The sequence below is a fragment of the Notamacropus eugenii genome, chromosome 1, assembly GCF_028372415.1.
Source record: "Notamacropus eugenii isolate mMacEug1 chromosome 1, mMacEug1.pri_v2, whole genome shotgun sequence".
NCBI classification, from domain to species: domain Eukaryota; kingdom Metazoa; phylum Chordata; class Mammalia; order Diprotodontia; family Macropodidae; genus Notamacropus; species Notamacropus eugenii.
In genome coordinates this window covers 427042817-427069875 of record NC_092872.1, presented here as the reverse complement: position 1 = coordinate 427069875, position 27059 = coordinate 427042817, and the positions used below count along the sequence as shown (strand labels likewise).

General features: G+C 40.9%; 1 protein-coding gene and 1 long non-coding RNA gene across 2 annotated transcripts in view; one reads left to right on the top strand and one right to left on the bottom strand.

Annotated features, from left to right (window-relative positions):
* The first annotated feature begins 883 nt into the window (after window positions 1-883).
* On the top strand, window positions 884-27059 carry FAM83D (family with sequence similarity 83 member D). The gene is made up of 4 exons (XM_072631497.1): window positions 884-2752; window positions 20985-21152; window positions 23100-23224; window positions 25485-27059. The coding sequence occupies exons 1-4, from the start codon at window positions 2282-2284 to the stop codon at window positions 26491-26493; spliced, it is 1773 nt and encodes a 590-aa protein (XP_072487598.1). The 5' UTR covers window positions 884-2281; the 3' UTR covers window positions 26494-27059.
* The window catches only part of LOC140518938 (uncharacterized), a 37312-nt gene continuing 19316 nt past the window's right edge, over window positions 9064-27059 (bottom strand). The window contains exon 2 of the long non-coding RNA XR_011972052.1: window positions 9064-9702. This is a non-coding gene — a long non-coding RNA (uncharacterized lncRNA). The remainder of the gene's footprint in view (window positions 9703-27059) is intronic.

Below are 27059 nucleotides of genomic sequence, written 5' to 3'. Positions count from 1 at the left end.
CTCCTGTTAATATGAAACATTTGCCTAAGGGTAAAATTATGCTAGGTTTTTCTTGCTTGTAGGATATTTAAATGGGATCAGTGTCCACTCTTTTCCCTCTGTCAGTTCACACTGAAGCAAAGATGATATCTCTTCTCCAATCCCCCCTCTCACCTCCTTTAAAGGGATTAAAACCTCTTCTCAAATCTCTACCCATCTGACTGCATTGATCTACCCCACTGGTCACATGAAAAATATATATGGCATCTGCCTTATTTTTTGGCTATAATCAGACACAAGCCATCCATGATGATGCATGGGTGAGAAAAGAAACCAATTGTAAGGTCAATAACCTAAATAAGTCTTAATTGCTCTTGGTGAGCAGCCAAGGAAGTCAGACCTCTGACTCTCCTTCTGTCTCTTACTTCCATGTGTGGACTGGAATCAGATTGGAGCTCACAGGGAGGGTCCCACCAGTTCCATTTATTACCATTCAAGCAACAGCAGCCTATAAAAAGTATCAGGGATGTGGGGTAGGTACTTAGAAATTGGATTACCACTCAGTCCTGCCTACCACCCTTTTCTACGTGGTAACAAAGATGGAGGAACACTTTACCTGTTTGTTCCTCCCACAATTTCTCTCACAGAAACAAATTATATGCCACTAAACTGATGAATTCTGGGAAAGAATCTGTTTGGCATAGCCATCTTCAGAGTCTGCAAGCTTTAATGACAACACCCTGAAGACATCAGTCCCAAATATTTCTTACATGCATATGTGTGCATGAATGAATGAGTGGATGAATAATACTACCTTTGCCCTGCCCACTAACTACTGATATAACATTTGGTGAATCACACACTGAGCGACATCTCACTATTGGTGGTCTCTCAGATGGTGATCTAAAGTCTGGTAAATTCTGTTTTATTTTTCCCCCTGCTTATGAAGCTGATTAAGAACCAGGCAACTCAATCAGGAGGAGTTGTTATTTTATTGTATTATTTATAATGCAAAATGAATCTTTTGGGCCCTGAGACAACTGGTCTTTTACCATTATTCTCATCTAAGCTTGGTCCAAAGGCAGTGTATTCCCATAAGAGTTGCACAAGGGAAAGGTGGGAAAGAAGACTGAATGGGGGAGAAAGCAGAGATAGGAGGGGCTAAGCTGGCTCTGCTTTTTGTTCTGCCACATTAGTTTGATCTGACTTTGAAGGAAGGTCCAGGTTTCACCCAGCCCAGGTGAGGGCAAGTCCATTCCAGGTGTGGGCAGTGATGTAGGATATCTTGGGAAGAATGCTTAACTCCAAGTTAGAAACCCTGGGTCAAATCCTGGCTCTGTCAGCTCCTAAAGGGGGGACCTTCAGCTAATCAACCTCTCCAGAGCCGTTTCCTCTTTTGTAAAATAAAGGGATGGGACTCGATGACTTTGTAGGTCCTCTTCAACTCTGTATCTTAAACAAGGACAAAGAGCAGTTCAGTTTGACTGGAGTGCAGAGCATGTGAAGCGTTAAGGTTGGGGCTAGAGTGGAGAGAGCCTTGAGGACCGGCAGCAGGACAAGTCCTCCCTGATTCAGGGAATCTGGCAGCCCGAGCTCAAAGTGGGGACACTGAGTCCAGCCTCCACATTTTATAAAGGAAGAAACTGAGTCCTCCCTTTGTCAAATGAATGGAGGGACCAGAAGATTTCTGAGTCCCTTCTCTTATTCTGTGATCCAAGGGTAGGAGGCTCCCCTGGGCAGACGCAGTCACTGACTCCCGCTTGGGCTGGGCTTCTTGGAACCAGCAGGGGGCGCCCCCGAGCCACTCTCCGGGGCAAGACCTGCGGTGCCCCGAGCTCCAGAAGGAACCTCTGGGAGCAGTGACTCAGTGCTTGGTAGGACCCAGAGGCCCGGCTGCCAGCCCAAACTGGAGCCTGGCCCCCTCTGCTCGCTCCCCTTCAGACCTGGCCGCGAGGGTGCACATGCCGAATGCGGGCCACTCCGCGCTGACAGCGCGAGCCCTCAGCCTCACGGACCGGCCGGTTCTGGGTGCGAGGTTCGCAGCGGTTCGCAGGCGGAGCCTCTCTCGGCCTGGCCCAGCTCGGCACGCTCCGACCGCACCAGAGAAGGTTTAAAACCAGCTACCCAACCGCGGGCGCCTGTGGGCGGGGCTTGGCCGCCAGCGCGGCGGGCGGGGCGGCTCTTGGACCAATGGTTGGGCCGAGTTTGAATTTAAATCTCCATTATAAAGCGTGGGCCAGCGCCGCCGCTCCAGCCCGGACCGGCTCCCGCCGTTTCTCCCGCTGCCCCCGGCTGGCCCGCCATGGCTTCGCCGTCCCAGCTCTTGGACGACCTGGCCGCTTCGTGCCTGTCCCCGCGCGGCCCTCCCAACCTGCCCGAGCTGTACAGCGAGGCGCAGCGGCTGGCCGTGGAGGAGCTGGTGACCGGCGGCCGCGACGCCTTTATGGCCTTCCTGCGGCGGGAGAACGTGACCTGCTTCCTCTCGGAGGAGGAGATCCAGAGCATCCTCCAGGCCGCCGAGCGGCCCCGAGCCCGGGGGGATGACAGCGCGGCCGAAGAGTCCTTCGGCTCGTCCCAGGACTGCTCCTCGCTCACCTACTTCCCCGAGCAGTCGGACATCGAGCCGCCGATGCTGGAGCTGGGCTGGCCCGCCTTCTACCGCGGCGCGTACCGCGGCCCCACCCGGGTGGAGGCGCATTTCCAGCCCTGCTTCCAGGACTCGCCGTACGGCTGCAAGGACGCGGTGCGCAAGCAGATCCGCTCGGCCAAGGAGGTGAGCCCGCGGGCTGGCCGGGCCGGCCTCCCGCCCCGGCGGCTCGGGCCCCTGGGAGACCAGAGCCCTCGGGCCAGCCCGAACAGCTCCCGAAGCTTCCCTTAGCCTAGGCCGGCCCGCGAGAAGTAGTAACCTCCTTTACACCAAGGGGAAACTGAGGCCCAGGGGTACAGAAGCAGCGAAGGACCAAGGCGGTCGGGGTCCGTTCAGGAATCCTGGCCTTAGGGGCTTTGCTGGTGAAGCTGCCTACACCTTGTTTGTGTTCGTAAATGGCTCACGAGAGGCGTGGTGGAGTGGGAAATGTGGATTTGCAGTCACCAGACACCCGGGGTCGAATCCCGCCTCAGACCCTTATCGTTAGCAAGTCACTTGTCTGAGCCTCAGTTACCTAGCCCATGACAGGAGGATATTTGCTTTACCATCCTCACAGAGTGATGAGGAAAGCACTTTGAAAACTGCATAGCACAGTCTACAGGTAGTGGTAATATTCTAATTGTCAGCCCTTTGCTCCCACTCTGGGCTTCGGAACCCCCTACAGGACCCACCAAGATTTTCTACCCCTGAGTTCAGTTAATTCCTGGTTAATTTTTTTGTCCAGGACCAGATTATGGGAGGACACTGTTCCCAAGAGAGAAAGAGAGTGTGACCCTTCTGCAGCCCCTAAATAACACTGCTGCTTCCCAGAAGTGAATAAGGTTAACTAACACACCTCTTACCTCTGGAACCCTGACCGATTGGCCCCCTGCCCTCTTAAAGGGTCCAGCCGTCTTGTTCCCTGTGGTGATGGGGTTAGGCAGAGGCAGGTCATAGAGTAGCAGAACCAGTAGGAAGAATTGGGTCTTGACCTGTTACTCATTTCAGTAAAACCCAATTCCAGTCGCTCTAACAAAGGCCTTTTAAATAAGATATTATTCTTAAGAAGACAGCATTCCATGTTAACCCCAATCAATCACTGAGCATTTAAGGGTTATTATGTGACAAGAGCTGAGGATAAAAAGATAAACTTGAAATGAGGATATCTAGTAATAACTGACATTCCTGGATCTAGAGAAGTGGGGAGCTGTCATCAAGTGTTGATGTCCTTCCATTTACTTGTTTAAAAGTAAAAATTACTTTAATAGAACTAACTAACTTAATTATATTTCTGAAAAAATAGGGAGACTGCTTCCAGATAGATCAGAGACAAAGCTGTCCAACTTTCATGCCCAGGGTCCTTTTTTCCAGACTAGAAAAATACTAGTTCCACTTTGTAAAATGGGGTACAAGATGGGAAAAGAAAGAGCCATTCCTGCTTTCTTCCAGCCCTTCCCCCACTCTCCCATCAGTCAGAAATTTACTTGGAGATCACTTTCCCCATCCCTCAGCTTATCAATCGTTCACATATTAGTATTAATTGCTTTGTTCAGCTGGAGGGAAGGTATCAGTAAGTCGATTGAGGTAACCTGAAGGCAAAGGGTAGCAGGAGATTGGAAAGAGGGCTACTACAAAAAGGGATTTGAGAGGGCAAAGAGTTGTGCCAACTTCGCAATTTTGCCTAGACTCTGGTGGAAGTCAGTGACTTGAGTTTGCCACCAAGAATGGCCTGAATACTTCCTAGACAACTGTGGCTCCTACTTCAGGGCTTCTATGAAAGGGGGGGGTGGGAATCTGAAGCAGAATGCTGTGTAAGTGGAAAAATTGGTCATGTTATATGGAAATTATGTAAGCACTCAGAGCTCTTAACCTGCAATTGGGCATCTAATTATATAATTGGGCCTAACGTCAGTATTAAAAGCCTGAATTTCTCCCAGCTCTGCCGCTTAGTACCTGTATGACCTTATGAAAATTGCTCAAACTCCATGAACCTCTCAGTTTCCTTGGCTCTGAAATGAGAGAGTTGGGCTGCTTTACTTCTAAGATCACTTTCAGGCCTAAATCTGTTTCCCTGTATAGTCAGTCACATATCTACTAAGGTAGGATTTCAGACCCTCATGTTTGGACTTGTGGAGTTGTGTATTTGATAGTAGCCAAATATGTGACTTCAGATTTATGTCTCTTTACTAATAATATTTATTGGTGATGCTCTTCAAGGACTAGACAAGCTAACATAGGTGAGTTGTTCTCTCTCTGTCCATTAAACCTGTGAAGTTATCATTTCTCAGTTGGTTTTTCCTCAAGGTTAGATCTGACTCTGTGGCAGGATTTTGGGTGTCCTCCATGCTCTATGTGAACAAGAAGTAACTTGCCAGCTCAAAGGAGAGCTTGTGGTTTGTTTTATCTCTTAGCAAGAGCAGCCTGAGCTCTGAAATGTTTCTTGTATTTTTCATTTTTTAAAAAAAATCTTGGGTTCTTATCTAAAAGGCATACTCAGTGGAATGTGGTCTTGTCTGCTTAAGGTATAGGGGAAACCGATCTGGTCTTTGTGCTTCAAAGGGGCGTAATCTTTGGCAGGCTAGAGACTTCATTTTTCTGGGCCTTAGTTTCCTCATCTGTAAAGTGACATTCTAGGGGTCTTTATCAAATATCCTCGGCATTCCAGCATACATTTAAATGTTTGTATCATGAAAAAGCACTGCCAGACACTGGGAATGTGAAGACAAAAACCAAAAAAAGGCCTTCCTTTAGGAGCCTAAATTCTATGGAGGAGTTACAGTATATGAACATATGTACATATATGCTTGATAACTTGAGGAGAGAGCACTAATATCTATGGGGATCAGGAAAGATTCCCCTGTAAGATGTGGCCAGTGAGGGGCCCTGGAGAAAGAAGAGAGGAGAACTGCATTATAGACACTGAGGGACAGTTTGTACCAAAAAACAGTGAGTTTAGAGAACTTTGAGTAGATCAATTTGACCAAGAGATAGAGTTCATGAGAGTGAGTTACATGGGCTAAACCTGGAAAAATAGGCTGGAGCTAGATCATGAATGGATAACAAATGGAAAAATTTGTTTTTTAACCTAGAGGTAAAAAGGAACCATCTAAGGCTCTTGAGCAAGAACGTAGTAACACAGTCAGATTTGTGCTTCAGGAAGTTTTGGCAGATGTGTGGAATATGGAATAAAGAGGAGATCTTGGGAGCTGGTGTCCGGTTATAAGCCCACTGCAATGATTCCAAATGAGAGGTAATGAGAACCTGAGGTAGGGCTGTGGGCCAGTAAATGGAGAAAAGAGGAAGGGGATAGGACAAGGGTTGGCAGATGACTAGGTATGGGTTTAAGGGAGAAGGAAAAATCAAGGATGAATCTGAAATTGGGCAACTGGAAGAATGATGGTGCCCTCAATGGGAATAGGAAAGTTTGGACTGCAGCGATGTTAATTTAAGGAGTAATAGATTGAGTTCTGTTGTGGACATGTTGAGTTTGGGATGCCTATGGGACATTTAATTAAGAGATGTCTAACAGGACTAAAGCTCGGGAGAGAGACTGGGTCCAGATATATAGATCAAGGAGTCATCTGCATAAAGAGGACCTATGAGACTCTGTGAAATAACCAAGAGAGGGATTTTGTGGAGAAAGAAGAAATTGGGCCCAGGACATGTTCTTGGGGGACACCCATGACATATATTTGATCTAACACAAGAGATTAAGATGGAACAGTCGGAGAAATAGCAGGAAAACTGGGAGAATGTATTCTCATGAAAAGCCAGACAGTGTTGTTGTTCAGTCATTTTAGTTGTGTCCAACTCTTTGTGACTCCGTTTACAGTTTTCTTGGCAAAGATATTGGAGTAGTTTACATATGAGGAAACTGAGACAAATAGGTTTAAGTGACTTGCCCAGGATCATACAGTGAGTGTCTGAAGCTGAATTTGAACTTGGATTTTCCTGACTCCAGACCTGGGTACTCTATCTTTTTTTTTTTTAAGTGAAGTTTTATTAATACCTTTTGGGGTTTAAATTTTTTCCAATTAACACATTCTCTTTCCCTACATCTCCATGCCCTACCTGTATTTAGAAGAAAAGAAAAACCAAAGCCTTAACAGTAAATAAGCATAGTTACACAAAATTAATTCCTACTTTTTAAAAAAATTATTTTAGACTTAAACACCAGAACACAAATACAGAATAGAGAAAAGAAACAAAAACATATCATAAACTTGAATATTGGAACTTATATACAAAGTAAGAAAGGAGGGAAGAAGCATGTCATGTGCATAGCAGAACATAAGAGAGAATTTGAACAATAAATTTTCATTTCCAGAAAGCCTGTATGATAAATACTATACATTGTATTGAGAACTGTCCATCTTTTCTTTGCTTCCTTATAAGTTTTCTTTTGTTCTCTGCTGTGTACTTTTAAACTTTTTTTCTTCAATTAATTTCTACTTTGACTATGTCCAAAAGATATGCCTCATTCTGCATCTTGAATATCAGGAGATGGGTAACGTGTCACCATGGGCCTTCTGGAATGATGGTGTTGGGCATTGTGTTGATCACAGTTTTAAATCTAAGTTGGGTTTTTTTTTTTTTATGATGTTGTTATTGTATGACTTGTTCTACTATTTCTGTTCCTTTCATTGTGCATCAATTCATGTGTCTTCCTAGGTTTCTCTGAAACCATCTCTTTTGTCCTGTTATAGCCCAGTAGTATTCCATTCCATTAATATACCATCATTCCTTTATCCATTTCCCAACTGATGGGTACCTTCTTAGTTTCCAGTTCTTAAAAAACTTCTACAACACATGAGACCTTTGCTTTTTTCTTCAGTATAATAATTTTTGTTTTACATCACAGTCATCTCAAGATATATCCTGTTTGCTGCCAGACTTCTTCTGTAACTTAAAAAATGACATACCCACCAACAGATTTTAACTTGAAGGAAAATTCCATGTTCCATATCCCAATCTTCCTATCCCCTTGCCCCCAATTTAGAGCTGTGCAGTGGTGAGAAAAGATTGCCTTCTGAGAAAGTGAACTCCCTGTGTTAGAGCTTGGCCATGTTGGCACGGTTTTTGTGGGAAGGAGTGTTGCAATTGAAAAGATGTCGAAACAGATAACCCCCTAAGGTCATAGAGTCATTGACACTCCCAAGCTGGACAGACTCAAATTAAGGTTCATTTGTATTTGAAGTGAAAACCAGGTTCAGGCAACCTCAGATATCTATTAATGGGGTAGGGATTTGGGGGTAAAGAGTACATTTAGATTGCGGAAGAGGGAAGTGTTGGGGCAGGGATGGAAGAAAGTGCCGAGGATTCTATCTTCCAGAAGTGGTAATGGTCAGTGAAAGGGAAGAGGGGGTATCAGTATCCAGGACTTGCTCTTTCCTTCATCTTTGGCTCTGTAGACTCTGTACTAGAATGGAGCAGAAGCAAGGTGAGGGATCAGGAGGACTAGGAGGAAGGTGGTTGCATTAGCTAATATCATGAGCTTAAAACACTGAGAATGAATGGAGGCATCATAGAGGGAAATAGCCATTGTTGGCAGTTGTTTGGGAAGAGTGCCTGTGGTCACCCAGTTGGATGGTTTTATTTTTGCCAGACTTGGATCACAATATACCTTGCAGGGTATATGAGACAGGTACTGCTATATGTCTTATTTCTTCAATTAGGACTGTAAGCTCTGTGAGGCCAGTGCTTCTGTTCATATTTCTTTGGCTCCTTATAGCCCCCTTCAGAGGTACGTGCTCAATATTTACTATTTCACAATAAATAAATAATGCTTATTTAATATGAATCACCTCCCCTTTCTAAATCAGTACTGAAGTGTTCAAAGGTGACTTAATGGAGAAGACAGAAAGTGATAATGTTTCGAATTTCACAGTGTTTGGTTATAAAGCACTCTGCATATGTGACCTCCTTTGATACTCCCAGCAGCTTTGTAAGAGAGGTATTTGAATCTCCATCCTTCTTATTCAAATTATAATTTTACTATTCAGTTACCACAACTATTTTCTAAAAGCATCAGTGGAGTTGACAACATATATTTTAACTGATTAGCAGTTTACTTCCCTCTTACGGTAACTTGGGCCCTCCAGTCCATATTTTACATAGGGAACCACTGCCTCTTCACTGGAGGATTTTGGGATAGCATCAACTTCTCATTTCTAGGATTAGTAAAGTGTCAGAATTTATAGTTTTGTGACTTACATGTTAGAGGGAAATATCGCATAATGTCTCCCCCTTCTTGGTTCTGAGACAGACAAGTGGTCTTTTAAGATTGTAAGATTTCCCTAACCAATACTGATAAAAATCATTGTATCTAAAACAGCTATATCTATGAACTTTCTTGTCATACTGAAGCATCTCTATTATTTTACTACCAAAGGGATGCTGGGAGATTTCCTCACACGATTGTAAGGATCAAATGAGAAACTGTGTAGAATGCTTTAAGGCACTGTGTAAATATCATCTTTTTATTGTCATTATTATATTAGTTTCCGGGAAGGAAGTTGGATGACTATACAAAACCCATCTTTCCTTGCTGCTTCCTATAGCACACTGATTGTTCTGTCTCAATCTTCTTTTCACCTCCAGTCACCTCTCAGACCCCATACATTCCCCGTTCATCCTTAGTTTTGTTTGTATGGTCAGAGGGTTGGTTGTTGTTTGTTTGTTTTATGTATTGGAAGATTAAGGAGCTGATAAATCAGTGGCTGAAAAACTAGGGAATAATGGAGATCCTGGAGAAGGAAGAAGGGGAAGACTTTGGAAAGTTACTGGTGGCATTTGTTTTCTCTTTCGAAAAATGTTTAAAGATGGAATTTTATTGTTCAGTCATTTTCAGGTGTGTCTGACTCTTCATGACCTCATTTGAGGTTTTCTTAGCAAAGATACTGTAGTAGTTTGCCTTTTCTTTCTCCAGCTCATTTTACAGATGAGGAAACTGAGGCAAATAGGGAGAAGTGACTTGCTCAGGGTCACACAGCTCATAAGTGTCTGAGGCCACATCTGAATCTCAGGTCTTCCGGGCTCCAAGCCTGGTGCTGTATCCACTGTGCCACCTAGCTGCTCCAAAGATGGGATAAGGTAACCTAAAAGGAAAATAATTGGACTTCTTGAAAAGACAATGAGAGTTAGAGAGTTAGAGCTCTGTAAAACAAATTAGGACTTTCTAGTTCTAACCCATTTTCTATACCCTTGTCAAACCAACCAACTCAAAATCCAGCTTTCATCCAGTTGCTTTTCCTGTTTGAGATGCTGCATTCTTTTTCCCCTCATTGCTTTGAATATAAGGTCCAAACTTCACCTTGCTGTTCAAAGTGAACATGACCCCACCCTGCCTCTCCACCCTTACTACAGCCAAATAGTCAAGGTCAGTAGGTCTTCTCACATCTTTCAAATACCCTGTTTTCATTCCCAGTGCCACGCTTTTGTTTCTTTTGCCTGACATTTCCAGTCTTGCCCTCTTTTGTTTCTAAAATCTTGTGCATGGTTCAGGGTCCTTTAGTATGGTAGAATAAGCTCAGGCCTGGAATAAGCATTTGATTGCCTGCTTCACTGTCTATTTAGGTGAACTGCCCCAGGTTTAGTGGAACTATTAGAAAGTATACGTATATATCTGAATGAAGGTCAGGGACTGGTAAAGTTTTTTGATTGTTTTACCTGGGTGCCTCCAGTGCCTCACACAGTGTTTGGGATGTTGTAATAAGTACTTGTGGAATGGAACTGAACTAGTAAACAGCTGTAGTAGCCTCTAAGCATTATAGTCAAGAAATGAGCCCTTTTTTTAAGGCAGTACTAGGCAGTTCTTCAAATTCAATACCCCTCTTACTTATGTGCATCTGCACAAACTAACCGATGAATATACTTCTTCCTCATTCATCTCTTAGAATCCTAGAGCCTTCAAGGCTTCGCTCAGGTGCCATCTTTCCTGTGAAGCCTTCCAAGGTTTTCCTCCCTTTCCAGTTCCAGTTGTTAGTGTTCAGGATCATCAGAAGACCTGGTTACTGAAGTCAATACCACTTTTTCCTCTCCTGAGAAGGGTGTGTCATAAATGTAAAATCTCTTTTATGGATGCCTGGCTGAATATAGATCAAGGATAAAAGTCCAGCCCTGTGGTTTGGAAGGAGGAGGGAGAGGGAGGATGAGTCCAAGGTCAGTAGAAAAATAGGCAGCCTTGCCCTGCAATGAAATTTCAGAAGGAAGTAATTGAGGTGTGTGAGCATCTGCTCATATTTATATGCTGAGTTCAAACTGATAGTTTGGAAAAGAATAGTCTTAAAGGAGGCAGTTTGGTATAAAACAGTCTCTGTCATTTAGTCACATATCTCCCATGAACTATACAGGTCTAGAGTAAAAAAAACAGGGATAGTATTATCTAAGAAAAAGCCAATCTGTCAAATCTGTACAAATCTAACGAAACAGAATTCTTTACTGTTATTTTCAGCTGTAATTTTGGTCCATCCTCTTAGTTAAATACAAACTAGAATGTATTCATGAATCTCTTCTTTGAATATCTTGCCCTGTGAATCGGTATACACCAGGGCCAGTGGCTCCCCAGTGCTTATAGAATAAAATGTAAACTAAAGTCTGGCATTTATGATCCTTTACAGTCTGGCTCCATCCTACCTTTGTAGCTCTATTTCATACTTTTTCCCTTCACAGACTTGTTTAATAAGCTGTTACTCAATTTAAATCCTCTATGTCTTGCCTCCTCTCTGTATTTGCACAAACTATCCCCTCAATGAACTCTTTGCTTCTTAGAATCCTTGTGTTCCATCAAGGTTTGGCTCCAATGCCACTTCCACTTTAAAGTCTCCCACGATTTCCCTCTATTTCCTCTCTCTACAACCTGTCAGCATCCTCTCCCCCCTTCAATTTTTTTTGTACTATACTTAACTGGATTTTGTCTCCCTCTCCTCCTCCTTTGCCTACTGCCTTCTTCTCTCCCTCCTCCATAGAGCCCCTTGAGGGCAGGAACTATTCCATTCCTGTCTTTATCTCTAACACTTAGCCCTGAGTAAAATTATAGTTTTGTTTAACTGAATTGAATTACAGCAAAGTTTGTATTTCCTGCATAAACATTTATTTATATCTTGTAGTGTAAATGGGGGCCTAAGTTCAGGGCATCTGCCACTTAGGAGAAACGTTGAATGGCAGCACTGTATTCTATTACGTATTGGTTAAGTAGGTCCATAATTAACTATTAGAACATCTGGTATCCCTAGAATGGGGGGTTAGGAAGGGTGACATCTTAATTCATCATGTCTATGTGAGCATAATCTTTAGCTGTCTGATGGTAGCCATGTGCTCCTGTTCAAAAGAGGCCCTTTTGTTATGATTTCAACATCTGGGATCCTTTTGATAATTTAAGGGTTAGTAGAAGTGATTATTATTGATGAGCAAATTACCTACTACTACAAGGAAGAGTACAGACCAGTTGAGTAGCTATTGAGGAGTCTGGTTGGAAGCCTCTATAGATGATGGGCAGTGCCTTGGTTCACCTAAGAGTTACACAACTGATTCTCTAAACCACAAAAACAGGATTTGAGCAGAGTAATTAGTTACTCTTTGAATAAAAATATTCCTGGAGATCTCAAGTGAATCACAATTATGGGATGGTAACTAGTCAACTGAAATATATCAATTATTTTAGTTTCATCTATGGTTTAACTGATAATTTGCTACCTGTATATTCCTCAAAGCTCTTATACAGTGGTTCTTATCCAGCTCATAGTCATCATTTCCCATTTTCTAAATCTTTTCTTTTCTTCCATTGCATTAGGTATTAAAGAACCTACTTGATGGCTTTGTGATTCCTATACAGACAAGATTCCGCTTACAGCAGGAAGATTTCCTGTAGCCATTATTTTTTTAGATACTTGTCTTGGCTATAATACTTCATGGATCTATAAGGAATCATGAGTGTCTGTGGGTATTTCCTCCTGTGACACAGAATATAACCCCTGTACAACTCAATGGATGGTATTTGAGAAATGCTGGAGTCCCCATGATCAATCTAGAGACATGTCTCTCTGTAGGTCACTCACTTAGCTGGTCCTCAGAGACAGACATATAATCTAGCTATACTTGAAGCCTTCCAGCTTGGTAGGCTCTTCCAGAACTTCTCCTCTGTGTAGAGCCATCAAAAAATATAGGGTAACCTCCACAATGAGGAATCAGATTAGAAATTCAGTGGAGGATTTGGCCTAAGGGGGAAAAAAATCTAGTTTTTAGAGACCTTGAGGTTTTAAGAGAGATGACTTTAAAAGTTGTTCAGTTCCTAAGCTCAATAAACTCTCCATCACTTATTTCACTGATATAATTTAATGGATAAAATTATTTCATTTTTAAGCTTTTTAAGGGGAGGAACCTTCTGTAAGTTGTCATCATCATTATCAACACCTACTTATTGAGCATCTGTTCAACCCCTACTAGTTGTTGATTGATGAACAGATTGAGCAATTCTGGAGTGTGTAGCTGGATTTGTGAGCTAACACTGAGATGACCCCAGGCATTGTTGTAAGAAATAGTACTTTTCTTTCCTACCAGAGGCCAGGGTCATTTCTAAGTTTTTCTGGAATTGAAATGGTCAAGCCAAACAGGAACCTGAGTCTGGCTCAGTTAGAGACCCCAAGGGCTAAGTGGACCCAAGTCCCTGCCTCCATTCTTGGCTCAATTTGTGCTCTTAGGTGCTAGAGAGAATTGGATACATCAGGGGACAGAGGAGAGACTTAGAGTCAGGAAGACCTAGATTTGGATCCTGCCCAATACTTAGTAGTTTCATGTCTGTGGGCAAGATACAGCCTCTCTGGGCTTCACTTTCCTCATCTATAAAGTAGAGATAATGCCATTAGTATATACTTCATAGGATTGTTGTGAAGCTGAAATGAGATTGTATTTAAAATATTTTGGCAAGTTCAGTATAAATATTAGCTATTAAGTGACATCTTTCTGGCCTTTCATGGTGATGTTGTGGGCTGGGCTTGTGGGACCCAAGTACGGGCTTCTTCCTGAACCCTATATAGCCTGAGCCTGAAAACATCTATATAGAATAGATTAGGTTTCGTGGGAATTGTCTCTACATTTTCAGTTTTAAGGCAAGTGATCTTGGGTCATAGATGGACTGGAATTAGATTCATCTTCCCAGTTCTTTCCTACTTGAACAAGAAAATGTTTCAAGTAATAATGTGATTGTAAGGAAAGATTGAGGCAAGAATTCCAGAGAGATTTGATCCCTATTGCATTTTGTGTGAGAAATGGCAAATACTGTATACAGGGAAGTGTGTAATTAGAGTAACTTCTGTGTTAATTATAAGAGCATGGAATGGAGGCTGGAAGGGGCCTCAAAGATAAGCTAGTTTAAACATAAGTGAAGTGAGGCTCATAGAGGTAAAGTAATTTTGCCCAACAGCATCCAGGTAGAATCAGGACTTGAACCCAGGGCCTGATTCCAGATTTAGTGCCCTTTCCACTAAGCTGTGCTATATTGTTCTCATTAAAAATAAATAGAAATCACAGACTTAGTTTACTACACATACTATTTTCCTTTTCAAAAGCCCCAATACACTTTATGCTGGAATAATTTAAAGGGAACATAGTCATGTACTGTCAGTCTCTCTATTAGGTCAGCAATTTGTTTAATAATCCACCCATCAAGTAGCTTGTGCCTTCCTGGAGTGAGGTTGTAACACGCTGTTTGAACCAAGGCTGTCAGCCCTTCAACAAGATATGTGAACTGTAATTTGTATAATGCTGATTAGAGAGATTTTATTAAGTGTATAGTGGATAGTTCTTGGTGTGTACTTTGTGGTAGTCCACAAAGTTAGGAAGCTTCTCCATGGGAAAAGCTCTAATGCTTTAATTCTAAGACAGGCAGTTTCACAAATTGTACATTAGAAGCCCCAAGGTAAAAAGTACGGAGTCTAAAGCTGAGTTTTTAGTTCTCTCCAGGTAACAAATGAACTTCGGTAATATTTCCCAGACCACAGATGTAATGACAGTGCTGTACTCTGCCTTGGTCAAAATCACATTTGGAATAGTATGGGTTTTGGTTGTGGGTGCCATATTTTAGGAGGGACTTTGACAAATTGGAGGATGGACAAGAATGCAAAGGGCCTGAAAACTATGTCACTGAAGAAATCAAGGTGTTTAGCCTGGACAAAAAAAAAAGACATCTGGAGGCATGAGGTCAGGGCCTTCTAGTTATAGGGTACACATTTAGTCTGACTTGTTTGAGAAGCCAGACCTATGACTAATGAAGAGAAGTTATTAGAGAAATAGATCTTTGGCTCAATATAGGAAGATTTTAATAACAATAGTAGCTAAAAGAATGAATGATATGAGACAATGACTTCCCTCTCCCTAGAAGTGTTCACATAGATTCTGGATGTTCATCAATCAGTGATGCTATAAAAGGGATTCCTTCAGCGAGTGGGAGGTTGGACTATGTCCCCCACCTTCACCATCACACACATACCAAAGTTGTTACTTCCAATATCTAAAAATCTGTGATCCTTTCCCCCCACCCCTTTTTCTGTTTCACATAATGAATGTCAATCAGGAAAGCTCCTGGCAAGTAAACTTCAGTAATTTAAGGAAATAGAATTTGGGGCCCTGATTAGTCAGCGGGTAACATTCCATGTCACAGGATGTTGAGTGTAGGACACAAATTATTGTTATGCCTTTGACTAAATGCCTTCCTCTGGCAGAATTCCAAGTGTATTTTGCACACATACTTGTTTGAAAGATATGGGGTGGGGAGGGGAAACTGAGGCACTGAGGTAAGGAATGACTGACAGAGATTTCCTGTCTAAATTAACCTGAGAAAGAACTGGAACTAGGATAATTTATCCACTCTGTAACTTTGATTTAATACAAGTCAAAAAGACTTAAATTCAGTAAGCCTTTATTAAACTCCTACCATGTACTAGTATAGCACATACTACACTTTCAAGAATAATTCTAGTGATACAAAGATAAAACCAAACTGTCTTTGCCCTCAAGAAGCTTACATTTGGAAAGGAAAGAATATTTTAAAAGTCAAATAATGGCTTAATATTATTATGAAAATAGTTTCGACCTTGTGCCCTCCTGAAGGAGTTTTGGGGTCCACCAGAGGTTCATGAATTGAGTGTTTTTAACCACTAGTTTACAGGAAAGAGCCCTGATCAATCAGAAGATCCACCTGTACCATTTACTGTGTGTGGCCAATCTTGAGTAAATTACTTCTCTTCTTCAGGCTTCATTTTGTTTTTAAGTAAAATATAAATTGAACTAGATGATGGCTAGGTAGTATCCAACACTTTTAATACAAAATGTTAAAAAACAACCCTGATTCCAAAATCTGTTGTATTTTCTTGTCTAAATTTTTAGAATTGTTCATTCGACTTTGTGAAAAAGTTTTGTTGACGCCTTTGGTCTTAGCCACTTTCAGTTATACTTTACCCCTTGCATCTCCCACCACCACTTCCATGAGCCCTTCCTTGTAACAAAAGTTACAACTTTAGTGAAACTGACCAACACAATGACTACATATGACAATGTATTAAGTATTCTACATCCTAATTCCCTCACCTTCTATTGAAAGGAAAAGATGCTTTCAGCCTTTTGTTTTCTCAGAGGTTGTCTTAAATGTTTTTTAATATCAAATGAGATAATATTTATAAAGTGCCTAGCATAATCTTTGACATATAGTAGGTACTTTTAAAATGTGTATTCCCTTTCCTTTTTTATATCAAAGAACCCAGCTAGTTATACTCATTGTAGACAGAAGAAAATTACCGCATAGAAGATAATTCTTTTTTTTTTTTTTTTCCAAAACCACTGCAGTACTGTAGTGGTCTCTAGTCTCAAATTCCCAGTGTAAGGCTCTAGCTCATCCAATCTCTTGATCTCCTGGGTTGAGTGAAGTGGGACTTATTGAACAGAATAATTCAGAAATGAAGGTTAGATCCTTAACTGACAAGAAAATATGTAGCTTACAGATTTCATTGCTACAGTAATCAGTGATGGGAACTTGTACAAAAATCAAAGCCCACTGCCCCCAACCTGCCTGACTCTCAGCTAATCAAATCTAGTAAATAGTTCAGTTGACTTTATTAACATCCACTATACTAGTTTTCAGATTTCTGAGATATTTGCAAATCTGTATCTTTTTCTAGAGAAATCATAAAATCCTTATTCCTTATCTGTAAAATAGGAGTTGGACTAATTGATCTCTAATGTTCTGCTCTAACATTTTGTGATCCTGTGACCTAAAAAGAACGGGTTCTAGCTTGTGTGGAATGAATGGGGAATGAATGGGTGGATTCTCAGAGTTGGGTGTGGCATGTACTAGGCTCTCTAGGGTGGAGCCCTCCCTTTGCTTCTCTTTGTCTTTGTTAGACCTCAGGTAGTGGGAACTATGTCTAATTTTTATTCTAGCTTAGGGTTTCTCATTTGGTTTTGGTCAGACAATTTGAAGCAATATGAGCAGTTATTCCAGAGAGCCTGGTGAATAACTATTATGTAGCTGTATGAGGTTAGGCAGTTGCAGGGGGAAAAGCTTCTTTTATTGAAGTTCTGCAAACTCAGCCAAGTTTACTTCATATTTGGGGCAGACGTGTTATCTAGCAGGTATCTAGCTAGGTAACCAGCTCATAGGGACCCCCTTATAGGGACTGATCACCTTCTAAAGAGTGTTTCTAGGACTAAAATTTCCCACTCTGAGAAATTAATTTAACAGTCTTTATGCATAGATTTTAAGGTACAAACAAAATGGAGAAGGGAAGTCTTTAAAACCTCCAGAGACCCAATGGAGTATGTGGGCTGATTTTTAGATCCATAACTTTCACAGTCCGAATGGAAGAGGGTGTGATATTTATGAAGTCAATGAAATTAACAGTGAGCAAGAATTTAATGCTTAATAACATAATGGGATTACTCATGCCATTGTTCCATTAAATGGCGAATCAATATTTGATTTGGAAGGAAGCTTGCATTTCTCCTTAGCTCACTTTTAGAGAAGCCTCACTTTTTTCCCAGGTGGCTTTGGAACTTGGCAGTTATTTTGCTTTGTTGAAATTAGTTATCCTTTCAAGGTTAGAATCTGAAGCCACCCAGGCTCCTTCCTTGCCTTGGGGCCAGGAAAACTATGGCCAAATGCAATGAAACTTTCCTTTACTCTTTCCAAAGATGGGGGGTAAGCATGGGTGAATCATTTTGATACCCAAGAGATTCAAGTGATATGAAGATACGGACAGTGTGAAACCTAATTCCTAGGTTGTCTTTTTTTTTAAAGAATAAAGCATTTCACTATAATACTTGAAGGCACTGATCCAGGAATAATATACTTGTGCTCTTCAAGTCAATTCAGCAAGCATTTATTAAATGGATAAGTAGACCTGATTTGAAAACATTCACAGGAAAATCTGGATTAGTGTAAGATCAGGTAGGTAGTGGAGCAGTTAAGTGAAGAGGTAGAAAATACGTGAGAGCATAGAAACTTGACATTTGGTCCTTGCTTTTATCCCATAATAGATGCTTATAGACTGCAGTTAAAAACTTGTGAAGTTGTTCCCAGTTTAGTAACTATTGCATTTCCTACTGACACATTTCTATCTTCCTATCTTCCATTTTGCTGGAACCACAACTTTTTAGGGAACTCTCAAGTTTGTGGGGAGGTGTTGAGGAGGAAGATGACTGAAGAGAATACTCAAACTTTCCCAGACCTGGGTAGAGAATGAATCTTTAGGCACTTTGCCGAAGCAGACAAAAGGCCTGTTTTCGGGAGTTGATTGGTAAGACAAGCAGCCAAGATCTACAGCTTCCAATGACTACACTGAAAATGAAATGTTAATCTTTTCTTAACTTTAGCTTTAGGCGAGTGGTTGGCTTCCTTTGCATGGACTTGTAAAGGTGCTTAGCATGTAAGCAGCACCCGCACAACCTTGTTGGAAAGTAATGCTATGCCACAGGTAATGTTCCTTTAGAGCCCTGAAAGGCCATGACTAGTAACTTCAGGGCTAGTGCTAAATCTTCTCAGCAAACTAAAAGCTTTTCAAAGCTAATGTGTCCCCACTGGAGAAGTGACAAAGTATAGTGAATAACCTGGGAGGCCAGAAGGCTGAGGTCAACTCTTACCTCTAACATTTTCTGACTTTGTGATCTGAGGCAAGGCATTGAAGTGCTCATTGCTCAAGGTGCCTCTCTATGATCAAACTATCTCCTGCATCACTGAAAGGAGTTTCTATGCTAGGAGTGACCCATGTAGATGAAATCACAGGAGTGGGACCTAGTTTGTTAGCCTTCTGTTTCCTCCTCTCACCATAGCATATGAGCTATGAATCAGTTTGACTCTTCTGGAAAGTACTTTGGAATTATGCAAGAAAAGTTATGAGGTTGTTCATGTACTGTAGAGAATCCTCTGTTGGAACTATTCCCCCAAAGAGATTATTGGAAAAGATCTAGTTTTGAATCCAAATTTACTATGATTCTAGGTAAGTCACTTAACTTCTTTAGACACCATCTGAAAAATGAAGAGTTTGGACTTAACTACAAGGTTTCTTCAAGCTCCAGATTTATGACCCTACATAGAGGTCATCAGCTGAGAGTGATTTTAGGATTTAGAGCTAGAAAGGGCCTTAGATATCATCTAGTCCACTCTTCTCATTTTAGCAAAGGAAACAGGAGTTCAGAAGAAGGGAAATGGCTTGGCTAAGGTCACATAGCTATTAGGTAGTAGAGCTACTTGTGATTTGAACCTAGGGCTTTTGACTTTAAATCTAGTGTTCTTTTACTATGTTGCTTCTCTATAAAGTTGATGTCATTAGATAGAGAAGATGAATAGGATGGAAATGATTCCCAAGTTTCTAGCCAGGGAGTTTAGAGGATGGATGGTACTCTATTGATGGAGGGAGAATTAAATCAAGGAGTAAGTGTAGAGGAGGAAGAACTAGAATCTTTGGGAACATCCAGGGTTAGAAGTTGGGAAAAAAGAAGAGTCAGAAAAAGAAGTGAAAAAGGAATGATTGGAGAGGGAAAAGAACAAAGCAGAAAGAAGGGGAAAGTTAAATAAAGTCAACAATATAAAATGATAATTCAAGGAGGATGAGAACTAAAGAAAGGTCAATAAATCTGACATATGGATCACTGGTGACTTTTGAAAGAGCAGTTTTGGAAAGAGAATCTAAGATGAATCCAGTTTGCAGGGCTTCCAGAAGGGAGCAGGTGTTCATCCTTTGTTTTCAGAGGATATCATGGGTGATGTCTTGATTTGTCTGTGAACTGGATTTAAGTGAGGCAGAGCTGCACAAAGTCATCAACTTCACTCTTCTTGAATCATCAAAATCTAGTAGCTGGACAAAATTCAGGGTGGTCCATGATGCAGTGAATCACCTAAACTCTAAAAGTTCCACAGTACCTGTTTCAGCTGCCTTCGTGGGTGTTGGAACAAATTGTTCCCATTTTTCCACTGGAGAAAAACTTCACACACTTGGGGTAGTCATTCCCCTAACTAACCGATGGGTTTGAGACTTGGTTTAGCCGTCTACCAAGATGATTTACTGGGGTATGGCCGCTACCAAATGTTGCAAGTTCTTGGAGCCATAAGTGAGAGTTGAGTGACAAATGGACAACAAAGATGGATGAACAGCCCTGAAAAGGGCTTTGTAAGCTCTCACACTGGAAGTACTAGTCCTCCCTGAACATCCCATATACCCCAGCAGGGGTATATTAGAACTGAAGGTAGTAGGCATACATTTGAGGAATTTGAAAGTAAAATGAAAATTAAAGGATAGCTAGGCCATATGATAATTTTGTAGTTAAACACAGGAGTTCCTAAATTTCATTAGGAAACATTTGTATGGTGGGAGCAAGAGTATGGCAATGTGACCTTGGTATCACATTTAATGTAAACAGCAAAGAAAGTTTTATCCCATGGGAAAACTTGCACATGACCATGGGCTATCTCTGGTACTAAGCCTTGTATGTTCTGCTTCTACATGATATCTGGTCTGGCCTGGATGTGGTATGGAGACCAACTACTAACCTGTCACCATCCAGAGCCAAAGCTGTGAATAAGCTCCCCCAATAAACTTACATAATGTACCCCCCCAAAAACCCACATTTTAATATGTTGAATACATTTATGCTGAACATACTTAACATGCTGAACATATTTAATAATTGGATTACAAAGGAGATGTTGGGATTGGTAAACTGAGAAGAGAAAATGGAAAATGCTGGTGGGCAATTGGATAGGTATTATGGGAATTAGGGAATTATGGGAATAAAGTCCCTTCTGTCTCCTCCCAGATAGAGAACACAGATGTGACATATACCTTTCTTTCTGTGAAGTAACAGTTCTATTCCCTATCTTTCCACCTTGCTATAGGTTATTGCTGTGGTTATGGAGTCATTCACAGATATTGACATCTTCAGAGACCTACAGGAAGTATGTAGGAAACAAGGGGTGGCCGTATACATTCTTTTGGACCAGGCTCTGATCCGTCATTTCCTGGACATGTGTGTAAATCTAAGAGTTCATCCTGAACAGGAAAAGGTTTGTATCAAAGTTTCTATGGTAAGGGAAAACAGATTGCCACTGAATATATTTATTACTTTATTTTGTTGACTTATAGGATCTTTCTATATAGGAGATTGATTAATACTGTAGTTCTTTTAGTGAGCCATTGTCTTGAAAGCTACCTGGGAAGTATTTGTAAGCTATGTTGGAACTGGTCACATTTATTTCTATGTTTAATAGGCTTCTAATTTCATGTAAAATTAGAGTATTTTTTTTCCTGATTCTGATCATGATTTAAATCACTTTACAAATATTGTCATTTTATCCCCACAACAACTCTGGGAGGTAAGTGCTATTATTATTCCCATTTTACAGTCAAAGAAACTGAGAGGCAGACAGAAGTTAAGTGACTTGCACAGATTTTATTAATACTGAAAACTCCCAGTGAGGAAACTGCCTCCACCAGTGGAGATTGTTTACTTGTTCTAAAGCTTATAGTCTTGGAGTTTCCTGGGGATTGAGCAGTTATGACTTACCCAGAGCTATGTAGATAGTATACATCAAAGGTGAGACTAGAACCCAGGTCTTCTTGTTCTGAGGCCATATCTTTATCCACTATGCCATGTTGCCTCTCAAAAAGAATCTTATTGCCAGCAAAAAATAAAACTAGAGCAGCAGTTTTAAAATACACAAGCTCTAGGATTCAGGAAGGGTGGCTGCTGGCTGGCATCTGTTGTTTACTACTTAAGTCCCAAATATATCTGCTTTTTTATTAAATATTTGTGTTTGCAGAGTTATTGGAGCATTTTACAAGAACTCAGGTTTATTTCTGCTTCCTCACTTGCCCCTTCCTGCTATGATGAAGAAACCAAGGAACAAGCCATTAAACAGTTTTTGACTTGCCTGTGTTGCCCTTAAAGTGTTAAGAAAAGCCTTACATGTCCAGTCTTCTTACTCAACCAAGCTGATTATGCTAGACCCACAGTTTGGAAGGAAATTGACAACAAGTCTGAAAATAAGTGAGATTGTTGGAAAGACTATTGTCAAATCTACAGCCTAGAGCAGTGCCAGCACCATCCTTAAGGTTCTGCTGGCAACATTGTAGCTGATGAGAACAAGTGTAGCAAAGCATTAGCTAATAAGACTTAAGAACCATCTTCTGTGCCACATTGCCTGTGGCCATTTCTTGATGGTGCTGCCCTCTATGCTGCTATGCCTTGGTGGTAGGCAGTTTTCAACTATATTTGTGTGTGTGTGTGCGTGCGTGCACGTGCGTGTGCGATTGTAGATAGGATTCAAAGGAATACACATGGTATTAAATTTAGCTTTGCAGCTTTAGAGGTGAGGGAGGAAGGTAGGAGAGGGCTCCCAAATGATGACTTTCTATGATTTGTCTTTATTTTTCCTAAAAGTTTTTCATATTTACCAAAATATGTTCCAAAATTAATTTTGCAGGTTGGGCTTTCTGCTAATGATGAACCAGCTATACACAAACTCCAAATGCCTTGTTTTGAGTGCATTACAAATAGACTAATAAGAATGTTGACAGAGTAGTCTAGATCTGAGATGTCGAATACCAGAATGCAGTCCACACTAAAGAATATTGCTGGAACCAGATTAAAATGTAATTGGGAGACAGTTAACAAAATAAATAAAAATACAATAGAACACAGATAATGTTAATGTGTGGTTTTTCAAGTCACTATGCGGCCTGCAAGGATCCTTCTGTACAGTTTAGTGGTCCTGTTTCTATTTGAGTTGGACATCACTGGTCTAGATGGACGGATGGCACATGACAGAACCAAGTGGGAAATTAGATTTGACCCTGGAGCATGGATTGGCAGTTATGCCAAGTGGGCATTTGTGGTTATCAGCCATTTGTCTGGTTGGCAACTGTAATTGAATCTTGTCTTATATCATTGATAATGTTGGATGATCTTATCTAGTTTCCTAAGACTTTTTTTCTTTTTTCTCCCAAAACAGCTTATGACAGTGCGAACTATTACTGGAAATACATACTATGCAAGGTCAGGCACTAAGATTATTGGGAAAATCCATGAAAAGTTCATGTTGATTGATGGCATTAGAGTGGCAACTGGCTCTTATGGGTAAGTGTCAAACTCCTGAGCTATTAACTACAAATTCTTCTGAATTAAAATTTTTTTGCAAAGGTAAGTTTGTTTTCTCCCCATAGTAGTTATCTGAAAACATGAAATTATTTGATTTTAGAAAAGAGAGGCAGCATGGAACAGTATTGGCCTTAGAGTCTGGAAGATCTAGTTTCAAATCTTGCCTTTGGCACACACTGGCTATGTAACTCTTGCACATCAATCAACCTTTTAGTGCCCAAGGCAACTTTCTAATACTGTAAGTTTCAGAACAGTTGCTGATTTGTATTGGTAGAGAGAATTTCCTCACCAAATTCCCCTACACCAGTGAAATCAAGAATCTGACCCATTCCTGCCCCACTCAACCCCAAAAATTAGTTCTAGAAGAAAATCTTCCCTTTTGTTGAGAGTGACTAATAACTTTACTAACACAGATTGGTACCCCTTCTATACCTTAGAGTTTTGTGAATTGATGTGGCCTCAAAAAATCATTCCCTGATGGTCAGCTTTCTGGTTTTATACCTTCTCATAATTATGTTGGTCCCAGGACAGAAGACATATAGTCTACCACAAGGTTAATAACCAAACTGTTTTTAGATTTCTGTAAGACTTGCCAGAGCTTCATTCTGTGAGTAGAACCTTTGTGGTCACAGGGTTACACCCATACCACACTGCGGCACTGGACTGTGTCTTTGGTAGAGTATTATAAATCCACTATGATGAAGCTTTGATTTTTAAAAAGGGTAATTTCATTTTAATCATACGTTCTACTCTTCCCTCCCCCATCCTTTTTATAGTTTGGGAAGTTGAGGCACAGAAGTTGTGATTGGTCCCAAGATGAGTCCCAAGTGAGTTTTTAGTATCCTTTCTTTATGGACCAGGGAAGACTCAGATTGAGCATCCATGTTTTCATGTGTTCTCAACACCATCCTCTGGCCCTTTGGAAGCCTGTGGGAACTCTTAACACCTCAAACTAGTGAACTCTAATGGGACGATAAGTACAAATTTTGTATAAAAAGCAGACTTGGGTTGTTAGTTCTTTTCTTGTTTGTCCTTGGTTTTCTGAATCTTGTCCCAGTTGCATCCAGTTTCTTATTGGTGAGAAGTACTCAGGGAAAAGGAATTCATAGAAGACTGAATTGAGCTTTTTGGAGTGAGGAAAGTGGAAACCAAGGAAGGAAAGAAGACGATAGGAACAATTCTGCTTAGTATATAACTAGACAGATTTTTCCAATTCAATATTAGCTGCTTTGACACCCCAGCTCTCAGGCCATTTAGCACACCCAGTATAATGACTAGCTCTCTAGAGGAAAGCTCCTTGGGGCAGTTGTGAAGGAAAGGAACTGGAAAAGAGAACATCAATAGCCTTAGTGGAGAAGATGTGGGCTCTCACCACCATCATTTGTTCTGACAGTAGTAGCTCTCATTTTAGCAGAGAGGGACAGGAGACCAAGGTGTTGAATGTGAAAAGGTAAAAACAATCAGTATGTAAACAGTGATTATTATTTTTAGGAGTTGTTACATATAATCTTTACAAATGGAAACACAACCCCAACCATAATTTTGGCCACAATTCTACTTGACTGTTGGTCATTACCACACTGTACACGAGTGTTGCCCTTTCAGGCAGGAAAGCACTTAGTGGGTGCTACCATTACTCAAGGTATTTCTAGAATTCTTCTCTGGAAATTGCCTTCATATTCTTTTAATCTCTGCAGTGGTAGGAAACTGGTCTTTTACGAAGCTGAGAGTTTTAAGAGCAACCAGAAATGTGTCAGAGTTAAGTTAGAAGTCAGAGGCATTGAGTTCAAATTCCAGCTCTCTCATGATAGCTGTGTGACCTTGGACAAGTTATTTCACTTCTTTAGGCCTCAATTTCCTCATCTACAAAATGAAGGAGTTGGATGCATGATCTGTAGGATCTCTTTCATCTCTTAATCTTATGATCCTAAGAAAACATTACATACTAAAGTTGAAAAATAATACCTTTAGTCCAAAATGATGTATAAAGAATGCATTTGATTTTCTTGTATCTTATAAATTGTCTCTAAAGATATAATCCCAAGGAGGTATTACTTTACCGTCATATTTGTTTTCATCTGTGTTCCTACAGCTATATGCACACCTGACTTTAATTTACATTTCTGGTAGTCATGATACCACCAAAGTTTTAATAGCATAAATCTGCTGGCATCATACCTTATGATATAAAAAGTACAACTAAATCTTTCTAAATAATGATTTTATTTCTTCTCTTTAGTTTTACCTGGACTGATGGCAAATTAAATAGCAGCAACTTGGTAATTCTGTCAGGCCAAGTGGTTGAACATTTTGACTTAGAGTTCCGGACTCTCTATGCCCAGTCAAAGCCAATCAGTTCTAAGCTTCTGTCCGTCTGTAGGAAAAGTGACAAGTTTGACCACCTGATCAACAGAAAACCCCTGTCTAGAGAACTCACTTTGGGAAACCTCCTGAGAATGCGGCTAGCCAGACTCTCAAGTACTCCCAACAAAGCTGATGTGAGTTCAGAGGTACCAGTGGAAGAGAAGATGGAAACTAACTGCTGTGATGCAGAGACTTCTACCATTAGTGAGGATGACTGCCTAAGTCAAGAGGCTGAGTTAGAGGTCATAAAGGCAAGTGATGTCTCCACTCAGACAGAGCCATGGGAGAAGATGTTGGAGATAAGTACACGTGATGCGGGAACCCAGACCCATGTTCCTACAGTGTGTGATGGAACCCAAACTGTGGTTGCTACCAGAGTGACTGGCTCACAAACAATGGTTTTCTCTAAGTCTATAACCACACAGACTGTAAATGAATCCGTGGAACCATCCTTTTCTCAGGGGACCCGCTCGAAAGATGTATCACCAGCTTCTAAAATGTCCACCGCACCATCTACATCTTCCAGTGTGAGGTCCTTTTCTTCTTTGTCTTCCCAAGGCTCTGTGGCGAGCTCGGCTGGCTCCTATTCATCCACTAGAGCTACCGAGTTTCTGAATTCTGGGTATTCTAAGTACTCTAGCAACCCCCAGTTAGATGTGAGCTTGAGGGACTCTTTCAGAAACTTGAATAAAGAGAAAGAGTTTCACTTCACTGGCATCAGGTCCCGGCTTAACCACATGCTGACCTTGCTGTCCAGGAGAACAGTTTTGGCTGAGACCTATCTGACCTGTAATCCTGGGAGTTATACCAGAACACCACTTAGTGCAGTTGGCAACAATTTACTTGCCATTCGGGATATTGCACTGTACCCTTCTTACCGGTGACTGATGCTTCTTGCTAGCTGACTTTGGGCATAATACCATAATGAGCTCTTGCCAGCTGTGCAGCAAGTCTTGCCACTGGGGCTCTTTCCTGCAGACTGCTGAAGTCTCAGTGTTTTTAATTAAAAATGCCTTATGTGCCAAGGTTCCTTCCTTTACCTTTTAAACCATGAAATCTTAACCAGCCTATATTCTTTGTTCCTTTGTAGTGTGCATTATTTCAAACAATGTTGACAACTTTATTTTATGTTGACTTCTACCCATCTTATGTTGGTTGCGTTGGAACCATTATTTTTTGTGGGTTATTATTTAGAGAGTTTTTAGTATATTCAGGATTCAGGCAAGACATAGAAATGCACTTGAGGACACTAATGCTTTTATTACATATCTAATGCTGTTATTTAAAAAAAATATATTCCTTAGGTCATCTGTTCTATTTTAGACACTAATGCTTTTATTACATATCTAATGCTGTTATTTAAAAAAAATATATTCTTTAGGTCAAAATGAAATTTTTTTCTTTTTAACTGTATGTTCTTAGTATTAAATAAATATTCATGTGGATAGAA

Bases quoted from the DNA above. Each gene is read 5' to 3' on its own strand.
- FAM83D (XM_072631497.1), top strand. From the start codon at position 2,282: ATGGCTTCGCCGTCCCAGCTCTTGGACGACCTGGCCGCTTCGTGCCTG. The intron at 2,753-20,984 runs GTGAGCCCGCGG...ACCTTGCTATAG, and splicing joins AGATCCGCTCGGCCAAGGAG to GTTATTGCTGTGGTTATGGA. The intron at 23,225-25,484 runs GTAAGTGTCAAA...TCTTCTCTTTAG, and splicing joins GTGGCAACTGGCTCTTATGG to TTTTACCTGGACTGATGGCA.